This window comes from Carlito syrichta, unplaced genomic scaffold (assembly GCF_000164805.1).
Source record: "Carlito syrichta isolate Samal-C Ts95f unplaced genomic scaffold, Tarsius_syrichta-2.0.1 Scaffold309276, whole genome shotgun sequence".
Taxonomy (NCBI): domain Eukaryota; kingdom Metazoa; phylum Chordata; class Mammalia; order Primates; family Tarsiidae; genus Carlito; species Carlito syrichta.
In genome coordinates, this window is record NW_007253372.1 from 3,350,389 (window position 1) to 3,373,890 (window position 23,502).

Consider the following 23,502-nt stretch of genomic DNA (forward strand, 5'->3'; position numbering starts at 1 on the left):
GCCCAGGCAGGTCTCGAACCCACGGGCTCAGGCAGTCCACTCACCTCAGCCTCCCAAAGGCGTGGGATTACAGGCTGAGCCACCATCAGAAGTGTCTCTTCCTGTTCCTGAGTCACCTGCTGAATCTAAGGCTGGCTCTCTGCCCTCCGCGTCCCTGCCTGCAGGCTCCCCACAGAGGTCGTTTGTCTTTTGGCCAAGACCATCAGGGCCTGTCTCAGTGACTGATTACCATGGCTTTTCACATTTAAAAACAGCAGGTTCGAGACCCACCCAGGCAACTTGGTGAGACCTCATCTCTACAATAAATCAAAAATTAGCTGGGCATGGTTGCACTTGCCTGTAGTTCTGGCTACTTGGAAGGCTGAGGTGGAAGGATTGCCAGAGCTCAGCAGGTCAAGGCTGCAGTGGCCGGGAGCTTGCCACTGTACTCCAGTCTGGGCAACAGAGTGAGACTCCAACTCAAAAAAAAAAAACAAACCCAGGCCCTAAGAATGCCATCACTGCTGATTCACTGAGTAGCTCATACCAAATCATTTGCAGATTTTCTCCTCAATTGCAGAATCCTATTGTTTGTTGTATGTAGGACCTGTGAACATATGAAGTTCGACAGTTAGGTTTGCAAACTTATCCTAGAAAAAGTGCTCCTTGCTTCATTGCTGAATATCACTAAGATCACCTTCAAAGTACTCCCCTCGGGAAGCTATACACCAATGCCAGTGTCTAGTCCATCCATCAAAGCAATTTTGGAACTCTTTCTGGAATGACCATCAGAGCCATTGTCTTATAACCCTTGATGTCCTGAATGTCATCAAATGTCTTCCTTTCAATGTTTCCTTTATCTTCAAGTAAAGAAAAAAATCACTGGGAGCCAGATCAGGTAAGTAGGGTGGGTGTTCCAATACAGTGCTACCAATGTAAGTGCATGGTGGCAAGTTCCGAACTTAATTGTCAGACCTCAAAAAATAACAGCAACACTTTTTCTGTGATGGTTCAGGAACCTAATTGTCAGACCTCATACACTCAATTTGGAAGACAGGCTAAGCCACAGTAGAGATAGAAATGGTAACAAGCATGTATTATGAAGTCATCCTGTCCTTTACTATTTGTGTGGATTTGGACAAGTCACTGTCTCTTTGAGCATCAGTTTCCCCATCTATCAAATGAGGTTAAAAATACCTAACTTGTGTGGTTGTTTTAAGAATTAAATGAAATACTAATATATGGAAAACAACAGCGCCTGGCTCTGGGTACTCGATGACTCCTTCCGGTCCCCTTGTCTCTCAGGTCCTGTCTTATCCAGCTCTCCTCATATAATCTCCAAAGTTTCAGTGTCATCTTTGACTTCTTGTTATCCATTCCTCTTATCTGAGTAGTGAGTACATGTTATTATTACTTCCTTCAGGACAAGACACTTCTTACTTCATCCCGTGCCCTACTTCCTGTCAGTTTACAGATTCTGTTGTCCCTTTTAGTGCAGTTTATTTCAACACTTTCTTTACTGACCTTCCAATGCCAAAGACAGAATTTCAGAAACTTTTTTTTTACTTACCTTTAAACCTATGAGGGGGGACCCCAAAAAACTGGAATTTCTTGATAAAAAATTGTGTATTTATTCCTACATGTTTAAACTTAATCACCTTCAAAGTACTCTCCGTTTGATGCAATACACCTATCAAGATGTTTTTTCCACTGCTGAGAATCGTTTTTGAACTCATCAATTTTGATGCCTTTTAGTGCTTCTGCCATTTTTTGTTTCACCTCTTCCACATGGGCAAAATGTTTCTCTTTGAGGACTTTTTTCATTTGGGAAACAGAAAAAAACTTTGCTTGGGGCAAGATCAGGTGAATAGGGAGGGTGGGATACAGGGTCATGCTGTTTTTGGCCAAAAACTACTGAACACTCAGTGTGGTGGGAGCCCATGTGTTGTCATAGTGGAAGACCAATCACCTGTTTGCTACAACTTGGGCTGCTTCTTCCACAAATCATGATGCAACCTTCTCAAAACTTGCAGATAAAGTCTTTGGTTGACCATTTGATCTGTAGAACAAATTCTGAGTGTACTACAAGCGGCCCAGTGTCCAAAAGATAATTCTGGATTTTTGGGGGGTTCCCCCTCATAGATCTTATAAACCTTTCTCTCAATTTACAGTGGCTCTTGCTCAAATTTTACAATAAGTATGAAGATTTTATTCAGAGCCACAAAATCTTGCAGTGTCTTGTCCGAGTGACTTTTCTCTCTCTGGACTGCCTGCATTGCAGCTAAGCTACATCATCTTCCCTTACCCACCCTTCACCCATGCTGGATCTCAGTGCCCCTGAACAGGATGGTTTACCTCAACTATTGTTATTGTACAGCCAGACTTGTAATAGAAATGGAAAGTTAGCTAGGAAGAAGAATGTCGTGTCCTCCACCTGTCTGAAAGATGGCCAGTGCACCACCCTTCCTTTGCAACACTATGTGCATGTAGAGTTGATAAGTCTCTCGATTTTGAACCCACGCCTACCTTCGAATGTTTATACTTAGTCTCTCTGTCGCTCCTTTCAGTATAATATTTGAAACTTCTGCAGACTCCGTGAAAGGTTTTTTGTGGTTTTTTTGAGTTGGAGTCTCACTCTGTCGCCCAGACTGGAGTGCAGTGGCTGCTCCCGGCCACTGCAGCCTCGACCTGCTGGGCTCCGGTGATCCTTCTGCCTCAGCCTACCAAGTAGCTGGAACTACAGGTGTGCGGTACCATGCCCGGCTAATTTTTTATTTATTGTAGAGATGAGATCTCGCCAAGTTGCCCAGGCGGGTCTCGAACCCACAGGCTCAGGCTGTCCACTCACCTCAGCCTCCCAAAGGCATGGGATTACAGGCTGAGCCATCGAGCCCGGCTGAAAGGTTTTTGATTATATTTGCTATAGGTTTCTGCAGCTCTGAAGCAAGGCCAGATTACACCAACAGAGCTCTGTCAAAAATGCCTCTCTCTTATCAAGAAGACCAAGTTTCTCAATGCCTATATTACTGTCTCAGAAGATGAGGCCTTAAAACAAGCTGAAGAATCAGAGCGAAGATATAAGAATGGTAAGTTACTTTTAATTATACTTAATTGTTATGTCTCCAGAGAAAGAGTTTAATTGGATGTAGGCGCCTCCATTTGGCAAGTGAAGCTTTAAACATAAAATATACCCTTATTTGAAGAACTTGCCATGAGGTACATTGAAAATGAGGTTAATGAATATGTGATGCTTTATAGTGTCCAACTATATTAACTTCTAACAAATTTGATTTCTAGAGAAGTATCTGCCACAAACTCATAGTTACTGTGACAATAGGTACGAATGTGTCTTCATGTTTTGAACTGTTATCCCTGACATTGCTGTGTTGGCTTTTTAATGCAGGTCAGTCACTTGGGGATTTAGATGGAATTCCTATTGCAATAAAAGACAACTTTAGCACATTGGGCATTGAAACAACGTGTGCATCAAATATGCTGAAAGGTAAAGTTTAACTGACCAGAGCATTTATAATTTTGTAAAAACAGGTCTTTTCCCATTTAAATTAAAAATACTAAAGTACCAAGATTATCTCATACTAATTATATCTTTGAAGGAAATACTGAGAAGAGAATATTACTTTTTTCCACTGTTCACTCTTTTCAAGTACTGTATTTTCTTTAGAGTAGCCTCCTTAATGAATGAATACTACTTTAGAAGTTTTCAAAATCCTATTTAAGAAGATTCAGTTTGATAATTGATCACCAACTGGGCGTGGCAGTGCAAGCCTATAGTCCTGGCTACATGGGGGCTGAGGTGGGAATATTGCTTGAGCCCAGACGTTTTAAGTCCAGCCTGATCAACATAGTAAGACCCTGGCTCTAAAAACAACAACAACAACAAAATTGATCACCATGGACACACACTGTATGACCTCTAACTCCAGCTCACTGATAACATGGAAATAAGCACACATTGGCTGTCACTACACTCGTCTTGTGGACGATGTGAGGATTCATTAGCATCTTCTGATCAGTTATTTTTTATTTCCTAACTCCTTTATCTCCTACAGCACAGTAGGTGATGCATAGTTTTAGAGTTTAGTAGGTCAAAAGGAAGCATGTTTATCAAGATGTTTGGATTGTAAGAGGAAAGAGAAAGGGAAAAAAGGTTATTCAGCATGCTGTCCACTGACAGTAATGTTCTATGACAAATAGGCCCGTATCTTCCAATAGGTAGTCTGTTCATTGTGTTGGGATATACAATAGAGCTTTTCAATAGATAGAGAACATTTTAATTGAGAATAAATATCTATTTCTAATTGGAAATACATAAAAATTACTGTGTGGTTGACATCAACTGAGAAGAAAAAGTCAAGTATAATGAGCAAAATAAAGATTTGTGATTAATTTCAAAAGAATTGGACACATCTCTGACTCTCATACAGTATTTTGTAGAACTGTTAAGTCAATGTTCTCAGATTATAAAAATAGCAAATGTACAGACTGTCTTTGAAAAATGTGTACAGCTAGCAGTAGAAGAAATTAACTCCTGGAAGAACCTACTATTAAATTGAGAATAATTAACACATGTCAATATGAATTGCTTAATTGCAGTTAGAATCTTGTTTCCTGCATATGATTTACATGTTCACTATTTGTCTCCTATAATAAAAATGACTGAATTTGTTTCAGGTTATGTACCACCTTATAATGCCACAGTAGTTGAGAAGTTATTGGATCAGGGAGCTCTACTAATGGGAAAAACTAATTTAGATGAGTTTGCTATGGGGTAAGTAAAACTGAAATCTTCTCTTACATTTCTTCCATCTGTACCTGTAATTTTGCTAAATGTAGGAACATGGAGGATTGAGGGTCTAGTGCCAGTTTCTTAGTCCCTGTGTGAAATTATTTGCAATTGTCTAATAGGTATATAGTCATATCTCATTTTGCTTTTAGTTTGCATTTCCCTTGATGAGTAATTATGTTAAACACTTTTTCATGTGTCTGCCATCCATATATCTTCTTCTCCAGTGAAGCAGCTGTTCAAATCTTTGCCCATTTTTAAAATTGGGTCCTCTTATTGTTACAAGAGTTTTTTCGTATATTCTGGATTCAAATCCATTATCAGATAGGTGATTTGCAGATATTTTCTTCAAGTCTTTGGCTTAATGTTTCCATTCTCTGAACATACTTTTTAAACAGTAAAAGTTCTTGGCTGGGCTCAGTGGCTCACACCTATAATCCCAGGACTTTGGGAGACCAAGATGAGAGGATTGCGGGAACCTAGGAGTTCAAGACCAGTCTGGGTAATATAGCAAGACTTTGTCTATACAAAAAAAAAAAAAATCAAGAAAATTATCTGGGTGTGGTGGCATGTGCCTATAGTCCCAGCTACCTGGGAGACTGAGGCAGAGGATTTCTTGAGGTCAGGAGGTCGGTCAAGGCTACCATGAACCATGATCAGGCTAATGTACTCCAACCTGGGCAGTACAGTTAGACCCCAATTTTTTTTTTTTAAGTGAAAGTTCTTAATAAAGTCCAGCTTATCAATTTTTTCTTTTTTTGCTTTTTTTAATTTTTATTTTTTAGAGACAAGGGTCTCACCTTGTTGCCCAGGCTGGTCTCAAACTTCTGGGCTCAAGTGATCTTCCCGCCTCAGCCTTCTGAATGCCTGGGACTATAAGCACATAGCACAACTTGTAACTTAATGTTTTTCTATTATGACTCAAGTGTCCTAAGAAATCTTTACCTAACCCAGGGCCACAAAGATTTTTATTCTAGAAGTTTTATAGTTTTAGCTCTTACATTTAGACCTGTGATCCATTTTGAATTAGTTTTTTGTATATGGTGTGAATAAAGTTCACTTTTTTGACATATGGATGTCCAGTAGTCCCAGCACTATTTGTCAAAAAGATTATCCTTTCCTAATTTAATTATCTTAGACTTTTTTGTCTAAAATCAAGCACATACATAGGTTTGTTTCTGGACTATGTTCTATCTCTACTCCAATATCACTATCTTGATTCTTATAACTTATAATAAGCCTTTAAATTAGGTAATGAGAATCTTCCAACTTTGTTCTTCTTTTTCAACATTATTTTGCATAGTCTAGGTCCATTGTCTTTTCATGTTTTACAATAAGCTTGCTGATATCTACAAAGAAGTTTGATGGAATTTTAATTGTAATTGTGTTGAATATATAGATCAACCTGGGAAGATGACATCTTAATAGTGTCTTCTAATTCATGAATACCCTATGTCTCTCCATTTAGTGAGATTTGGTTAAATTTTTATCAGCAATGTTTTTATGATTTCCTACATATAAATATTACACATAATTTGTTTGATTTATCCCCAAATATTTTATGTTTCTTAATGCTACAGAAAATGATATTTTTTCAATTTCTTATTATTTATTACTAGTACATAGTAACATAATTGATTTTTCTATGTTGATCTTTTATCGCATGACCTAATTAAAGCTTGCTAATTAGTTCTAGTTGATCTTTGTGGATTCTATGGAATATTTTATGTAGGGGGACATGTAGTCTGCAGATAGGTTTTATTTCTTTTTCTTTCTTATTGCACAATTGGGGCCTTTAGCGCAATGTTAAATAGAAGTGGTAAGCCAAATATCCTTGCCTTGGTCCTAATCTTGGAGGAAAGCATTCTGTCTTTTACTAAAAGGACTTTACTTCCCCTTTTATAACATGTGTCACATTTGTAATATTTGCTTGGTCTGTGTTTCCTGTTTCATAGAAACAGTTCTTGACTGTGTTGTTCACTGTGGTGTCTCTTGGTTCTCAGTAATTGTGTGTTGAATGACCTAATCTGTGGGAGTAAACTTGAGCAAAGGTTTTTATGACCATTCCTTCATCTGCTGATCAAAATTAACATTAACAGTGAGGGAGAGGTAGACTTTGTGTACCTCCAGATGTAATTCTCTGAGGGCACAGCATCACCTATGTAATATTCCAGCTGAGAATGTATAGCCTGAATCTAATAACAGGGAAACAAAAGACAAATCCAAAATGAGTAACAGCATTCTGTTAAGCTGTCATGTCATAAAAACAAAGAGAGGCTGTGAAAATCTTCCAGGATATAAAGGGCTTAAAAAAAAGCAAAACCCAAAATTATGAAACGTAGAAAAGAAAACTTAGGGGAAAATCTTTGCAACTTTAGGTTAGGCACAGATTTTTTTAGGTAGGACACAAATTTTTAGATAAAGCATAAATTCATTTTAAAAAATTGATAGACTGGGCTGGGCACAGTGGCTCAACCTATAATCCCAGTGTTTTGAAGGCTGAGGTGGGAGAATTGCCTGAGCCCAGAGGTTCAAGACCAGCCTGAGCAACTTGGTGAGACCTTGTCTCTACAAAAACTGGCTGGTCATGATGGCATGCATCTGTAGTTCCAGCTACTTGGAAAGCTGAGATGGAAGGATTGCCTAAGCCCAGCAGGTCGAGGCTGCAGTGGCTGTGAACATGTCACTGCATTCCAGTCTGGGTGACAAGTGTGAGACTACAACTCAAAAAAAAAAAATTGATAGACTGGGCTTTATTAAAATTAAGAACTTCTTTACTTTGAAATATACTATTAAAAGATGAAAAGAGAAAATATTTACAAGACGCATATCTGAGAAAGAACTGGTATTCAAAATCTATAGAACTTTTCCCAACTCAGTAATATGAAGACAGGCAGCTCAACTTTTTCAAAAATGGGCAAAATATTTAAGCAGACATTTCATCAAAGATGATATATAGTTGACAAATAAGCACATGGAAAAATGCTTAATATCATTAGTTATTAGGGAAATTTAATAAAACCATAGGCTGGGCCCATGTCTCACATCTGTGATCCCAGCACTTTGGGAGACAGAGGTGAGAGGATGGCTTGAGTCCAGGGATTTGAGACCAGCCTGGGTAACTTGACGAGCTCTAGTCTCTACAATAGATTAAAAAAAAAAAAAAACTAGGCATGGTGGCACATGCTTGTAGTCCCAGCTACTTGGAAGACTGAGGCAGAAGAATTGCCTGAACCCACAGGATGAAGCTACGGTGGCCGTGATCATGCCACTGCACTCCAGCCTGGGTCAGAGAGTGAGATTCTGACTCCAAAAAATAAATAAATAAATAAATAAAGCCACAATGAAATACATACACCTTTTAAAGGAGCTTAATAAGAATGATAATATCAAATGCTGACAAGGTTGCAGCACAATTGGATTTCTATACATTGCTGGTAGGGAATACAAAATGGGATAGCTATTTTGGAAAATGATTTGGCAGTTTCTTACAAAGTTAGACATGCACTTACTATATCACCCAACAGTCTCAGTCCTAGGAATTTACCCAAGAGATGAAGATTTATGTTTGCACCAAAGCACTGGCTAGGACCTTTCAGTACATTTACAATAGCTTTATGCATAATTGCCAAAAACTGGAAATAACCCAATGTCTATTGACTGGTAAAAGATTTTTAAAAAGAAAAGAGACTAAGGAGACAATGATAGCTAAATGCAATTCCTAACCCTAGACTTGGTCCTGGGGGGCGGGGATAAAATGCCATACAGTACATTATTCTAAGAAAATTGGATTAAATACAGTAGATTAGGTAAAAAATATTGTATTGATGTTGATTTTACTGAGAATGAAAACTATACTGTGACTGTATAAGAATATCCTTATTGGGAAATACATACTAAAGTATTTAGGGGTAAAGGGTCATGATATATATGTAATTTACCCTTAAGTGGCTTAGAAAACAAATGTGTGTTTGCACATACATACAAACACACACAGAGCATGCAAGTGATAAAACAAATGGGATAAAATGTTCAACAAAATCGCATCTGGGTAAAGAGTAGAAAGCCTTTTGATGTTTTTATTTTTGCAATTTATCTGAGAATAAAATAATTTCAAAAAAATTTAAAATGAGTTATTAGCTTTCCACTTGTAATGCTTTTCTTAGAGCTGCTGTTAAAGGGAGGGATTCCTTTAAAAGATACCTACACTGTTTGAATGTGACCCTTTTCAACTGAAAGACCTTAATTCATAAGGGAAATTTTCTTCAGTTGACTTGAATAATCAATTGGGATAAAATCTTTTCTTAGCAGACTAGTTCTCTACTTTTCACCACAAATGCTTTTCCTTCTTATTCTCCCAAGCCATCTAATTAATGAAAGCTACATGTGAGCAGGCTTCCTGCCTTTTCCAGCTCAAGCTACAGTAGGTTATTAAATGCTCAGTGAGTGTCAGCTGCAAATAATGTGCTCACAGAAAGTGAATGTTTTACTAAGGTATCTTGCTTCGCTTCTTCATCTCAGATCTGGAAGCACAGATGGTGTATTTGGACCAGTTAAAAACCCCTGGAGTTATTCAAAACAATATAGAGAAAAGAGGAAGCAGAAACCCCGTGGTGAGAATGCAGATTCTGATTGGCTAATAACGGGAGGAAGCTCAGGCGGGAGTGCGGCTGCAGTGTCGGCATTCACATGCTTTGCGTAAGATGCTTTTCTCTTTCTGTACTTTAAAACCCATCCAAATACAGTCAGAAACCACATACAACATTCAGCAATAGAGTAGTTCATACCTTGATATTTTTGTTTCTTTTTGGTGAGCAGTTTGTGCTCAAAGGTGTATCAAAATTTTGTCTTGGTCAGGCGTGGTGGCTCACGCCTGTAATCCCAGCACTTTGGGAGGCTGAGGTGGAAGGATTGCTTGAGCTGAGAAGTTCAAGACCAACTTGGGCAACAAAGAGAGACCTCATCTCTAAAATAATAATAATAATAATAATATTAATATTAGCTGAGTGTGGTGGCACATGCCTGTGGTCCCAGCTACTCAGGAGGCTAGGGTGAGAGGATCTCCTGAGCCAAGGAAGTTGAGGCTACAGTGAACTGTGGTCATGTCACTGCACTCCAGCTTGGGTGACAGAGTTAGACTCCGACTCAAAGAAAAATAAAATAAAATAATGTCTTACAAATGCACTCAACTATACAGTATACCATTTGTATTTTAGACATTTAATTTAAAATAACATTTGAACTTTTCCTCCATAGTATCTGGTAAAATCTTAAAACATGATTTTATGGATCTTGCAGAATGAAACATTAAGCATAAATGGACTGCATTGAATTTCATTTTTAAAGTAAATTATTCAAAGCTAACATACCATGACTTTAGTTGAGTGCTACTGAGCTAACCTGTTAGTAACGTTTTCTTCTTCAGCAAAACCAGACGTTTGCAAGAAAGAAAAGGGAAAATGCTCCTAACATGTATCAATAGGATATTAAAATAGTGTTTTCATAAATCTGCAACTAAAAATGTTTATCAGTAAATAAAGTGTTTTCAAGCTTATTGGGAGCCGATTCTGTTTATCTGATACAATTTTGTAAGAATCCTTTGATCTCACTTTCAGTCCCATGAATGAAGCATTTCTCAACCACCTAAAGAAGAGTCAGTAAATATGGCTCTTACTAGCTATATTTTATAAGTCTCACTTTAGCCAAGTGGAATGTGTTTCTTTAGTAATACTTTGTGTATTTTATCTCTTCTTCATTATCCACTAAAACCAAGCTCTTTCACACTCTTTGCAACCTATAAATTATTTATATTTTTTAGAGCTATGGAGATTGAAGTTCCACAGATTTTGTTTTTTTTTAAGTTTTCCTGAAACCTTATTAACAAGTGAAACCATTTCATTTTATCTCTCTGGAATATGCTAGCATTGTATTAATATTAATGAGTGTTCTGACAAGTTGGGACTGCGGGATTAGGTGCTTTTTTTCTGTCCTCATCATCCCACCTAGTGTGCATCTTTCTGAATGTACTTTGAGAAGATGGCATTTTGACACATAATTCCTGTGGAAATGTAAGTTTTACTTTTACACAGCCGTCAGTGAATGCTAATAAGAAGATGTATCTTTTTAGATTGTGAAAGCAATATTCTGATTTTGTGGCTTAAATGGACATGGTAAGAAAGGAAATAAAATTTGCATTTTCTGTAGCACATAATGCCTTGTTATTGTTAGGAGTGTTGTTTAGTCCACAGCTTCACTTCACATATAATCAATAGAAGCACAGACCAGAAACGACTTAAGATGAAGTATCCCAAACTGTCAAGTATTCTGCTTTTGTTTCCCCCTTTTTGATTTATTTTACACAAAAACAGGAAGAATCTTGGACTACTATACAACAACTAAAAAGAATGAGGTAGAACACTATGTAGTGACATGGAAAGATAGCCAAGATACATTAAGTGAAAAACAAGTTGTAAAACAGTGTGCATAGTATGACGTATTTCTGTAAAAGTAATAATTATATACATATATGTGTTAGTCATTTCATAGAAGTGTCCAGATGAATGTGCATGAAAACTGGTAACAGGGTTGGTTATTTATAGGGCTGTAATTATAAGAGAAATTTTACTTTATACATCATATAGCTAAATAATATTTTAAGTTTTACAGTGCGTATGTACTGCTTTTCTACAGTGAAACCTTTTTTGTTTCCTGAAATAGTTCTTTTAATTGTATAAAATATACATGACATTTTTATCGTGTTAACCACTTTCAGTTTGCAGCTTAGAGGTGTTAAATACATTGTTGTGCAATCAATCTCCAGAACATTTTTCAGCTTGCAAAACAGAAACTCTGTCCTCATTAAGCTTTCTCTCAGCCACCCTTCTGCACACTTATGTTGTTTCCAACTAGAGTAACAATATAGAAAGTAGCCACCCTTCTACTTTCTGTCTATAAATCTGATTATTCTAGGTCCCTCATGTAAGTGTTATCGTATTGTATTTGTCTTTTTGTGACTGGCCTCTGTCACTTAGCATTATGTTCTCTAGGTTAGTTTTTTGTTTTTTGTCTTCAGTAAGAATGGCACAAATTTCGTAGGTAATTGGATAAATAAATGCACAGTCACTTCATAGTTAGGTAGTGCAAATACAAATAAATATGAAAAGTTATTTTTAAGATGTACATTAACGAAACCTTTTGGTTATCAAATTAACACACATTTTTTTAAATTGCTAATACTCTATGATGGCACTGAAACATTAAAACACAATCTGATTCACTGCAATTGGGAATATACATCTGACAAGTAATTTGACAACATATATCAAGAACTTATAAGGCAGACCTTTATGCCCATTAATGCTGCTTCTCGGAAGCTAGCCTGAAGGTAGTCAGACATATGGGTACAGATTTATGTTTAAAGGTTTTCATTACAAAGTTATTCATTATATTTTACTCTAGTTGGAAACAACATAAGTGTGTAAGTAAATTATGCATTTCTATCCATGATTCTAAATGAGGTGGCAAAAGGGCTATCTATAGCTGAATTTCTGAGACGGGTGTGTTTAGTTTGTAAAAGCATTTGTAAAATTGCCATTAATTTAAGTAACGTTAGAGGAAAGCATAAGATCTGTACGTATATCAATAGAAAGGACTTCTATAGTGGGGATCGCCAATTTATATGATGGTATATTACACATACTGTACATTTTCAGTAATTTTAATGACATCATGAAAGGTTCATGATCAAAAAAGGGATAGAAACCCATGATTACAGAATGATCTCAATTATGAAATAAAAATGCCTTTTTTTTTTTTTTTTTTTTTGAGTCAGAGTCTCACTCTGTTACCCAGGCTGGAGTGCCATGGCACAGTCACAGCCACCCCAGCATTGACTTGCTGGGCTCCAGCTATCCTTCTGCCTCAGCCTTCCAAGTAGCTGGAACTACAGGCGCATGCCACCACGCCTGGTTAATTTTTGGTTTATTGTAGAGACAAGGTCTCACCAGGTTGCCCGGGATGGTCTCAAACCCGTGGGCTCGGGCAATCCACTCGCCTCTGCCTCCCAAAGTGCTAGGATTACAGGCTGAGCCACCAAGCCCGGCCGAAAAATGCATTTAAAAAAGACTTGAAATTACATGCCAAATGTTGACAGTGTCTGCCTCAGTAGTGGAATACCGAGTTACCTCTTTACCCTCATCTACACTGTATAAATACTCTGAAATAAACATGTTACTTTTGTACTATCAGGAAAATACAGTTTTAAAATATACACTTAAAAGGGTAGAGTTCAGATATAATTAGAGATATGTCATTCTTCTAAAGATACTTCCATTTAAATTCCAGGGCTTTAGGATCAGATACGGGAGGATCAACCAGAAATCCAGCTGCCCACTGTGGGCTTGTTGGTTTCAAACCCAGCTATGGCTTAGTTTCTCGTCATGGTCTCATTCCCCTGGTGAACTCGATGGATGTGCCAGGAATCTTAACCAGATGTGTGGATGATGCAGCAGTTTTGTTGGGTATTTATATGATTACATATCATTTGAGACAATTCCACTATAAAGCAATACATGTGTCACCCATAAGTATTTCTCCTTACAGGTGTGCTGGCTGGACATGACCCCAAAGATTCCACCACGGTACAAGATCCTGGAAAGCCATTCCTACTTCCCAGTTTGACAGATGTGAGCAAACTGTGTATAGGAATTCCAAAGGTAACGTTTTCCTTTTATACACAGACACTATCAAGTCAAATAGCACAGGCTTGGGAGGCAGCCTGGTTGGGTTTGAATCCCTGTTCAGCCACTTTTATCAGCCGTGTGACTTGACCATGTAACTTAATCTCTCTAAGCTCTATTTCCCCATTTGTAAAATGTAGATAATAAAAATATTGACCTCAGAGGTTTGTGAGAATTAAATTACACAGTCATGTTAAGCTGGGGTCTGTTTTCTTTTCTGTAGGGGCCAGATAGTAAATATTTTAGACTTTGTGGACCATACAATCTTTATTATAACTACCTAACTCTACCATTGTAGTGAGAAAGCAACCAGAGACAATATACACATGAAAGTGTGTCTGTGATCTAATTTATTTTCAAATAAAGCTGGCTGGTCACATCTGGCCCATGGGCCATGGTCTGTCAGTCCCAAATGTAAAGGACTTAGCCCAAAACCATACCTTGCATGCTAAGGCTTCAGTAAATGTTACTATCTTGTTATTATTATGACTACTACTACCACACCTATTACAGTAGTAATTGAATAATTTTTTATTACATAAATGTAATAAAGTTAAATTACTGACCTTTAAAAAATATTAAGCCTAACAATATATTAATGCTTTAAGCCTTTTAGAAAGATAATTTATCCTGCAGAATAATAAGATTTCTCAACCTCAGCACTGTTGGTGTTTTGAGCTGGATAACTGTGTGTTGTGGGAGACTATCCTGGGCGTTGTAAGATGTTTAGTAGTATCCCTGGCCTCTACCCTGGGATGCCAGTAGTGCCCCCACCCCCACAGCTCCACAAGGAGAAATATATGCAGACATTGTCGAATGTCCCTGGGTTAGGGAAAAGGAGACAAAAATAGTCCCCAGATAAGACTATGCTACAGAGAAATACTACTTTCTTTAAATTCTTTATGGTAATATCTATGCTTTCTTTGAAGAACTTAGAGAAAGCACAGGTTTTATTTATTTATTTATTTATTTATTTATTTATTTATTTATTTATTTATTTATTTTGAGTTGGCATCTCACTCTGTCGCCCAGACTGGAGTGCAGTGCACGCTCCCGACCTCCACAGCCTCTACCTGCTGGGCTCCGGCGATCCTTCTGCCTCAGCCTTCCAAGTAGCTGGAACTACAGGCATGTGCTACCACGCCCGGCTAATTTTTTGATTTATTGTAGAGATGAGGTCTCGTCAAGTTGCCCAGGCGGGTCTCAAACCCGTGGGCTTAGGCACTCACCTCAACCTCCCAATGCACGGGATTACAGGCTGAGCCACTGAGCCCAGCTTAAAGCACAGGTTTTAAAACGGGCCTACTTGGAATCCTAGATCCTCTACTTACCTGCTGTGTAGGTAAAGTAACTTCTCATCTCAATCGTTTCCATTAATAAATGAAGGATGATAATGCCTATGTCATGGGCTTGTTAAAAGCATTAAGTGAGAGAACCCTTAAAAAGCATATGGAAAAAGAAACAAAGAAAAACATCTGGCAGAGTACCTGATACATAGTGAACATTTAACAAGTATGTTTACTGACCACATCTCCAGTCTTTAATGTTGTTGTATCCAGCTCACAATATCTAGTACTGTGTTTGTCATGACATACTTTTGAATGAGTTCAATCCTTCTAGCTATTTACCAGCAATTTTATCATATTTCCTAGTGTATTACCAAAGGTTCTGGAGCACAGATTTTTCTCAAACCATCCATACAGATGTTCCAACTTTTGTATCTTGACTTTTTCTCATAAGGAATATCTTGTACCAGAATTATCAAGTGAAGTACGATCTCTTTGGTCTAAAGCTGCTGACCTCTTTGAAACTCAGGGGGCCAAAGTAATTGAAGTATCCCTTCCTCACACCATTTATTCAATTGTTTGCTACCACGTATTGTGCACGTCGGAAGTGGCATCGAATATGGCAAGATTTGATGGGCTAGAATATGGTAAGATGGCTGGGGTTTTTTTGATTTTTAAGGTAATTGTCTTAAGCATTTGAAAGTTTCACTTACTAGAAACTTTCAAAAAAGTTGCCTGAGATAATGTTAATGATTCAGAAAAGTTAATCAGTGAATCATTTTACCTTTGTCATTTTAGAATTGTACTTAAACTATTCATCATAAGTATCTCTGTAGGTTCAGTTTGCTTCTCTGGACTGTGGATAGCTTGAGGGATAGTACTTTATTGTTGAAAGCTCAGTCCAGTAGTGCCTGGAACATGGTGGGAGCTCAAGAAAAGTTTGAATGAATGAATAAATGAGAGAGTGACCAAATAAAGTTTCTTTCCTGGTTATTGTCATCTCTCTCCATGACCAGTCAGTCAGTCACAAGGCAGAGAAAAGTAGCCATTAAGAACGACTCCTGGCCAAGGCAAGAGGGTTGCTTGAGGCCAGGAGTTTGAGACCAGTGTAGGCAACATAGTGAGACCTCATCTCTACAAAAAAATTAGCCAAACATGGTGGCACATGACTGTAGTTCTAGACTCGGAAGACTAAAGCTGAAGGATTGCCTGAGTCCAGGAGGTAAAGGTTGTGGTGAATTGTGATTGGGCTACTATACTCCATCTTGGGCGACAGAGTGAAACCCCAACTCAAAAAAAGAATAACTTCCTAAATTTTAGTATTGGTCACAAAAACGTGACTCTAGGCCTGGTATTAGCCAAAACTTTACTTCCTTTTCAAGTAATATTCATCTCTTTTGTGTTTCCAGGTCACAGGTGTAACATTGATGTGTCCACTGAAGCCATGTATGCTGCCACCAGGCGAGAAGGGTTCAATGATGTGGTGAGAGGACGAATTCTCTCAGGAAACTTTTTCTTATTAAAAGAGTAAGACAGTTTAGGCATTTTCTCCATTCTTAAAACCTCAAGAGTAAAGTAGTAGCATCTCTGTCAGGTCTTATAAGTCAAGAAATTGCCAAAGAAACAACATCTTTATGATTTGAATTAGAAAAGGCTTGTTTGTGGCAAGTTTGGTTGCTGGTATTCAAAAAACAAGAAAAAAATTGATGCTTTAGCTAAATGATTAGTACAAACTATGGTACGCCTTTCATATTTTTGGGTTCTGCATCCTTAGATTCTACAGCCCTGGGTCAAAAATATTCCAAACATAAAATAAAATTTAAAATAACAAGATAGAGGCCAGGCACAGTGGCTCCCGCCTGTAATCTCAGCACTTCGGGAGGCCGAGGGGGGAGGACTGCTTGAGCCCAGGAGTTCAAGACCAGCCTGGGCAGCATAGCGAGACCTTGTCTCTACAAAAATAAAAAAAATTAGTCAGGGATGGTGGCATGCGCCAGTAGTCCCAGCTACTTGAGTGACTGAGGCGGAAGGATCACACCTGAGCCCAGAAGTTCAAGGCTGTGGTGAGCTGTGATCGTGCCACTGCACTCCAGCCTGGGCAACAGAGTGAGACCTGACTAAAAAAATAATAATAATACAACAATAAAAAGTAATACAAATAAAAAAGCAATACAATATAAAACTGTTTACATTGTATTAGGTGTTATAAGTAATCTAGAGATGATTTAAAGTACACAGGAGCATGTGTACAGATTATATGCAAATATGACACTGTTTTATATCAGGGACTTGAGTGTCTGAGGATTTTGGTATCCATGGGGTCCTGGAACCAAGCCCTACAACAGGGAAAACTGTAAGCTGGGAGCCCCTAGGATGCTTAGCCTTATTAACTATCCCTTGGCCATTATTGCCACATTGGCTTATTACTGGTACAGCCTTAAGCAGGCAGTTATACTATTGTCTCTTTAAAAATTTAGTGAATCAATTTAGTTTCTCCTTGTATTATGTATTTATTTGCTCCAAGAAAGAATTATAATTTACTAAGACTTCTACTTAGATTGTCTTCAATGAAAGTTTAGCAACAATCTTGTGAATAGAATTCAACTTCCATACCACAGTCTAAGAAGACCTGAGAAGTGTGAAAAAGTAAGACTTGTTATTGTCATGAGTAGCTTCCTGGAGTTTTGCTCCATGCTGTCAAGGGCAGAAAGCATCTTATTCATCTGTACATCCCCTCAGGGCCTATAGTTAGGAATACTTTTTCTAAAAATACTATTTGATTATGTTTTATATTAAAAAGACTCTTATCCATATTGACCAAATGCTTGTAATGACTTTTGAATAGGAAAAGAAAATGAAACATTGCTAAGGATTTTCTAAGCAAAGACTGTTATCACGCTGAAGATTTTACATTTGCTAAATATTACTGATTAGAATCATATTGTATATCTCAGGGCACAAGTTGATGGATTATACAGAGCGGGTGCCAAAAAATGTACACACGTTTTAAGAAAGGAAAAAACTGTATTCAAATTGTAATACTCAATGTATACTGGTAATAAAAGTTGAATACAAGTCACATTTGACTTGTGCAATGACAAGAGGTGCTCAGAGTGGTTCTCATCAGCATCTAGACACTTCTGATGATGGCAAACTACTGCAGGACTTGTTGCTGTGCAAGGCCTCCTGGATCTTCCCTTGTGCACATCACACACAGGACCATGCATCTCCAACTTCTCATGAATGCGTGCAGTTGGAGGTTCTGTTGCATACTCATGCCTCCATCGTACTTCCACGATGTTCTCGAATTTCTTTTTTTATTTTTTTTAGTGGAAATCTCACTCTGTTACCCAGGCTGGAGTGCAGTGGCACGCTCACGGCAACCACAGCCTCGACCTGCTGGGCTCAGGTGATCCTTCTGCCTAAGCCTTCCAAGTAGCTAGAACTACAGGTGTGTGCCACCACCTCAAATTTCAAATACCACTTCAAAATGGTCTTGTGTTCCTTGAACAACAACCGTGCTTCTGCCATTTTCTTTGACTATCCTGCCTGTTGGATGGTGACACTAGTATTCGTTTCATTAACGCCATCCTTTGAGTAAATGTCATACTACACTGTAATTCAATTCAGCTTCAAAAAATAATATATAGATAATATCTCTTAAAATGTATATACAATTTTTTGGTACCCCTGTCATTGTACAGCATAAAAAAGAAATTGAGGGAGGGGAGTCTAAAAGTGTCTTCCATTATCACCAGTTGGGGTACTGATGAGAGGAAGTGAGAACTAATGCTAGTACCCCCAACTTTTGAGACAGTTCCAACTTGGGTCAACTTGTTTTTTGGGATATAATGGGTCTATATGGATGATAGGAAAAATGGAATTTGGAGTACTTGGTGTTTTTGTCTTAAAAAGTCAACCTATGTGCCAAGAACTCTAAAAAGTCTTAACATTTTATATTCATGTGATACCTCAGTTTAGAATTATTCTTCTTTTGCCCTTTTTTCAATAAACACATATTTATTGAATTAGGAATCCAGGGTTTATTTTTAATTGGCATACATATTTGTTCTTAAACCACATTTAACTCTACCTTTTGCGTATTTTCTTTCTTTCTGTCCATCTTTTCATCTTCCTTATGTTGTTTTTTCTTTAAATTATAATTTTCCTCTTAAAAAGATTGAAAATGATTAAGAAGTCAAAATTTGAACCATATTTAAAGTAGGAGGAAATTTAATAGAAAACAAGCATTTGTTCTTTTATAAATTCAGATATTCCAATAGCATTCTTTTAGAAAAGAAGATTTGACATTTCTACCTGATTTGGCTGTAACAACTCCAGTACTACTGAGGGGCTTGTTAGGCCCTGAGTTGTAGATCTCTTTTTACAGTTGAGAAGACAGAATTAGAACAGATAGTTCTTTTGCTTGCCTTTCTTAACAACTTTAGAAGGAAGGGTCTAAAAAGTGTTATTTTTCCCTTTCTTGGCCTCATTGACTTATAGCTGCACCTATGTGTGGCCTTTTCTTTAATATTTTAAGTAAAGTAAGCGTTCCTCCTTGAATTTCACATTGCTACTCCTGGGCTATGCCTATCTACAAAGTACACATTTCAAATGCTATATACTTTCCCCATTGTCTATTTTCAGAACCTGTTTCTTAGGAGTGTCTCCTAGTGTCTAATTCAGATGGTGTATTAGAGTCTTTATAATAATTAGTTGCCATTATACCATAGATGAAGTAAGACATAATAGAAAGAGGATTGGAATGAGCCTCCAAAGACCGAAGTTCTAGTCTACTCTGCCAACTGTCTGTCTTTGTAACCTTTAGATAGTCATTTAATTGCTAAGCACTTTATATTCTTCATGTGAAAGTGAATGTTCTGGTTTAGTGATGTCCCTGGAAGTATTACTGTTTTGTGATTATATGTGTAGAATTGCGTCTAGTAGTGAATTCTGATTGACTGGATTCCAGATATGCAAACTTTTAGAATACCAGCACAGTTGAACAGATTTCATTTTTTGTGTTGTTAGGAACCTTAGTCTTGTCTGTTCATAAAAGCCAAAATTCAGTGGTTCTTTATCAAACCTAATGTAAGATAAATGATTCAAAGAAAAATATTTAAAAAGCCTTATAGACTGGGTGCAGTGGCTCGCACCTGTAATCCCAGCACTTTGGGAGGCTGAGGCAAAAGAATTGAGCCCAGGAGTTCGAGACCAGCCTGGGCGGCATAGTGAGGTCTTGTCTCTAATTAAAAAAATATATATGTAAATAAAAATAAAAAGCCTTTAAAATATTATCTACTTTTTCCCCACAGAAACTATGAGAATTATTTTGTCAAAGCACAGAAAGTGAGACGCCTCATTGCTAATGATTTTGTGAATGTTTTTAACTCTGGAGTCGATGTCTTGCTAACTCCCACCACCTTGAGTGAGGCAGTACCATACTTAGAGTTCATCAAAGAAGACAACAGGACTCGAAGCGCCCAGGATGATATTTTTACACAGGCTGCAAATATGGCAGGTAAGAACCCCCCAGGAACATTCTGGTTTCCTCAAATTCTTTGACGGATCCCCTGGGCTCCACCTTAGGTCCTAGTGAGATTCTTCATACATTTAAGAGTATTTTTTAAATTTTTGTTTTGAAAAATTTCAAACCTTCAGAAATACTGAAGAAGGAATATAATGAATGCCCTTTACCTGGATTCATTCTTGTTAACATTTTGCCTTATTTTTTTTGTCCTTCTCTTCCTCTGTTTCTTAATATGCACATGCACATGAGCATGCATACGTACACTTTGTTTTTAATTGAATCATTTGAAAGAAAGTTTCAGATGTCATGATATTTCATTTCTAAATACTTCAGCACAGGTCTTCTAAGAATAAATTCTCCTATATAACCACAGTTCCATTATCACACCTAAGAAAACTAACATTAATTCAGTAATAATCCAAATATAGTTCATATTCAGATCTTCTCATTGTACCATAAGTGTCTTTTATAAGTTGTTTTTCCCCACCTCAGTGTCCCAAAGTGCTAGGATTACAGGCATGAGCCACCACACCCAGCATATGATATCTTTTTAAATACAAAACAATCACCCTCCCCCCCTTTTTTAAGAACCACATCTGACTCTGTTATAATGTTTATTTCAACCATCAAACATAATGTGGAAAACTCAAAAGACTTGTATGTACTTATGCTTAAGCTTACTGTGTTCCTTCTTCCTTCCTGAAGTACCAAGATTCTTTCTCGTATCACTTCTTTTCTGTTTAGAGAAATTTCCTTAGCCATCCTTTTAGAGTAGGTCTGCTGGTAACACATTCTCTTTTCTCCTGAGAAGGTCTTGATTTCCCTTTAATTTTTAAGGGTTATTTTTGCTGTGTATAGGCTTCTGGTTCAACAGTTCTTGCCTTTACCACATAAAAAAATGTGCCACCTTCTTCTGTCCTGCATGGTTTCTGATGAGAAAAACCCCCTCTTAAAAAAATCTCCTTTTAAATAACAGTGAATTGTTTAAATAGCCCAGTCCACTTGTTCTGTAGGATGTCTCATTCGTAATCTGGATTTGTCAGATTGTTTCCTCATGATTGGGCTGAGTTAAACATTTTTGGCAGAAATACTACATGAACAGTTAATATCAGTTCATCCCACTTTTGGAAACTTGATTGCTTGGTTAAGGAATAGCTGCCAGGTGTTTTCCTTATAAGGTACATTTTTTTCTTTTATTATTTATAAGCAATTTGTGGGATGATATTTTGAGACCACGTAAATATCCTATTCCCCAATAATCTTGAACCAAATTTTAGTGTCCATTGATGAGCCTTGCCTGAATTAATTATTACCTAGAGAGTTACAAAATTCTGGGCTTCACTAATTCTATAATTTCTTCTACATTTATTGGCTAGCAGTTGTCTCTAAAGGAGAGCTTCCCTTTTTTTAATACAATGTATTATAAGCAATTACTGTCATTATTATTTTTGGTGCTCAAATTGTCCCAAATTTGGCCAGTAGGAACCCCTTCAAGTTGTATTATCCTTTAAAACTGTCCCCATTAATTTTTGGAAACTTCCTTATCTTATGGCATAACAAGATGTTCCGGCATTTTGTACTTTTTCTGCCCAAACCTGTAATTAAAAACTACACTGAGCTAATGGATTTAAAACCTAAAATTAAAACCACCCTGAGCTAATTTCTCATCTAATGAATTGGCAAAAATTCAAAAGATCAACAACACACTCTGTTGGCAAGACTGCAGGAAAATAATCACTCATTTTGCCGGTGGAAATTCACAATGGCACAACTTCTTTGAAGGGGAACTGGCAGTATCTAATTACACATGCATTTATCTTTTAATGAAGCAGTCCCTCTTGATCTAAGAAACTTTCAAGAATATCGAAAAACATGTACACAAGATAATTCATTAGGGCATTGTATGCAAGAGCTAAATGTTGAAAACAACCATAGAAAAATAATCAATTATAGATAAAACCATGTCATGGAGTACTATCCACCTATAAGCAAGGAAGGAAGAAGATCTCTTGACCTTATGATACAGAGTGATTCCAAGGTATGTTGTTAAGTGAACAAAACATGTATATAGTGTATCTTTTGTTGTTTTCTAAACTTTGTCCTGTATCACGAGGTCTGACAGTTAGGTTCACAAACCATCCTAGAAAAAGTGCTCCATCCCTCTTTGCTGAATATCACTACGATCACCTTCGAAGTACTCCCCTTGGGAAGCTATGCACCGACATCAGCACCTAATTCACCTGACAAAGCAATTTTGGAATTATTTTTCTGGAATGACCATCAGAGCTATTGTCATTATTTGTTGGGGTCTGACAATTAAGTTCACGAACTTGCCACTGTGCGCTTCCATTGGCAGCACTGTACAAATCACTATTGGAACACCCTCCCTTACCTGAGCTGGCCCCCAGTGACATTTTTCTTTACCTGAAGATAAAGGAAATATTGAAAGGAAGACATTTGCTGACATTCAGGACATCGAGGGTACCAGACTCTGGCATTGGTGCATAGCTTCCCAAGGGGAGTACTTCGAAGGTGACCGTAACACTTTTTCTAGGATGAGTTTGCAAACTTAATTGTCAGACCTTGTATACTTACTAGCACTGGAAAGTAGACATCTCTGCTTCTCAGGATGGGGAATTGATGAACGGGTTTCTTTTTTTCAGGGTTGCCAGCAGTGAGTGTCCCTGTGGCACTTTCAAACCAAGGGTTACCAGTAGGACTGCAATTTATTGGACGTGCATTTTGTGACCAGCAACTTCTTACAGTGGCCAAATGGTTGGAAAGACAAGTACAGTTTCCTGCTATTCAACTTCAAGAACTCGTGGATAATTTTTCATCAATCCTTGAAAGTGAAAAGTTAGCTTCTATTTCTCTAAAACAGTAAAGATAGATGGATCAGACAATTGAAATGACTTTTAGATATTCTGTACTCCAAAGAGTCAAATGATCCCACTCAATTCTTGTAATTAGGTTCGTTGTCAGTACAGTCATTCCTTGGAATCACGTTTGAAAATTCCTGTGATAATTAGTTACAAATAATCTGTCAGCATTTAAGCGCCCACTAAGTGCAGACTATGGGATTTCTACTATAACACAAGATACACGTTCCTGAGAAAGATTACATACTGCAAAAATGTTTATTAAAAAGAGCAAGAGTTTACAGTA

General features: G+C 37.5%; 1 protein-coding gene across 1 annotated transcript in view; it reads left to right on the top strand.

Annotated features, from left to right (window-relative positions):
• Positions 1–23,226, top strand: part of QRSL1 (glutaminyl-tRNA synthase (glutamine-hydrolyzing)-like 1) — a 30,958-nt gene extending 7,732 nt beyond the window's left edge. Inside the window, exons 2-11 of the mRNA XM_008067064.2 lie at positions 2,906–3,065; positions 3,383–3,481; positions 4,672–4,768; positions 9,305–9,481; positions 13,127–13,302; positions 13,385–13,497; positions 15,262–15,454; positions 16,217–16,334; positions 20,123–20,328; positions 23,001–23,226. Coding sequence (XP_008065255.1) covers positions 2,906–3,065; positions 3,383–3,481; positions 4,672–4,768; positions 9,305–9,481; positions 13,127–13,302; positions 13,385–13,497; positions 15,262–15,454; positions 16,217–16,334; positions 20,123–20,328; positions 23,001–23,221 — 1,560 coding nt within the window. The 3' untranslated portion in view covers positions 23,222–23,226. The remainder of the gene's footprint in view (positions 1–2,905; positions 3,066–3,382; positions 3,482–4,671; positions 4,769–9,304; positions 9,482–13,126; positions 13,303–13,384; positions 13,498–15,261; positions 15,455–16,216; positions 16,335–20,122; positions 20,329–23,000) is intronic.
• The last annotated feature ends 276 nt before the right edge of the window (positions 23,227–23,502 follow it).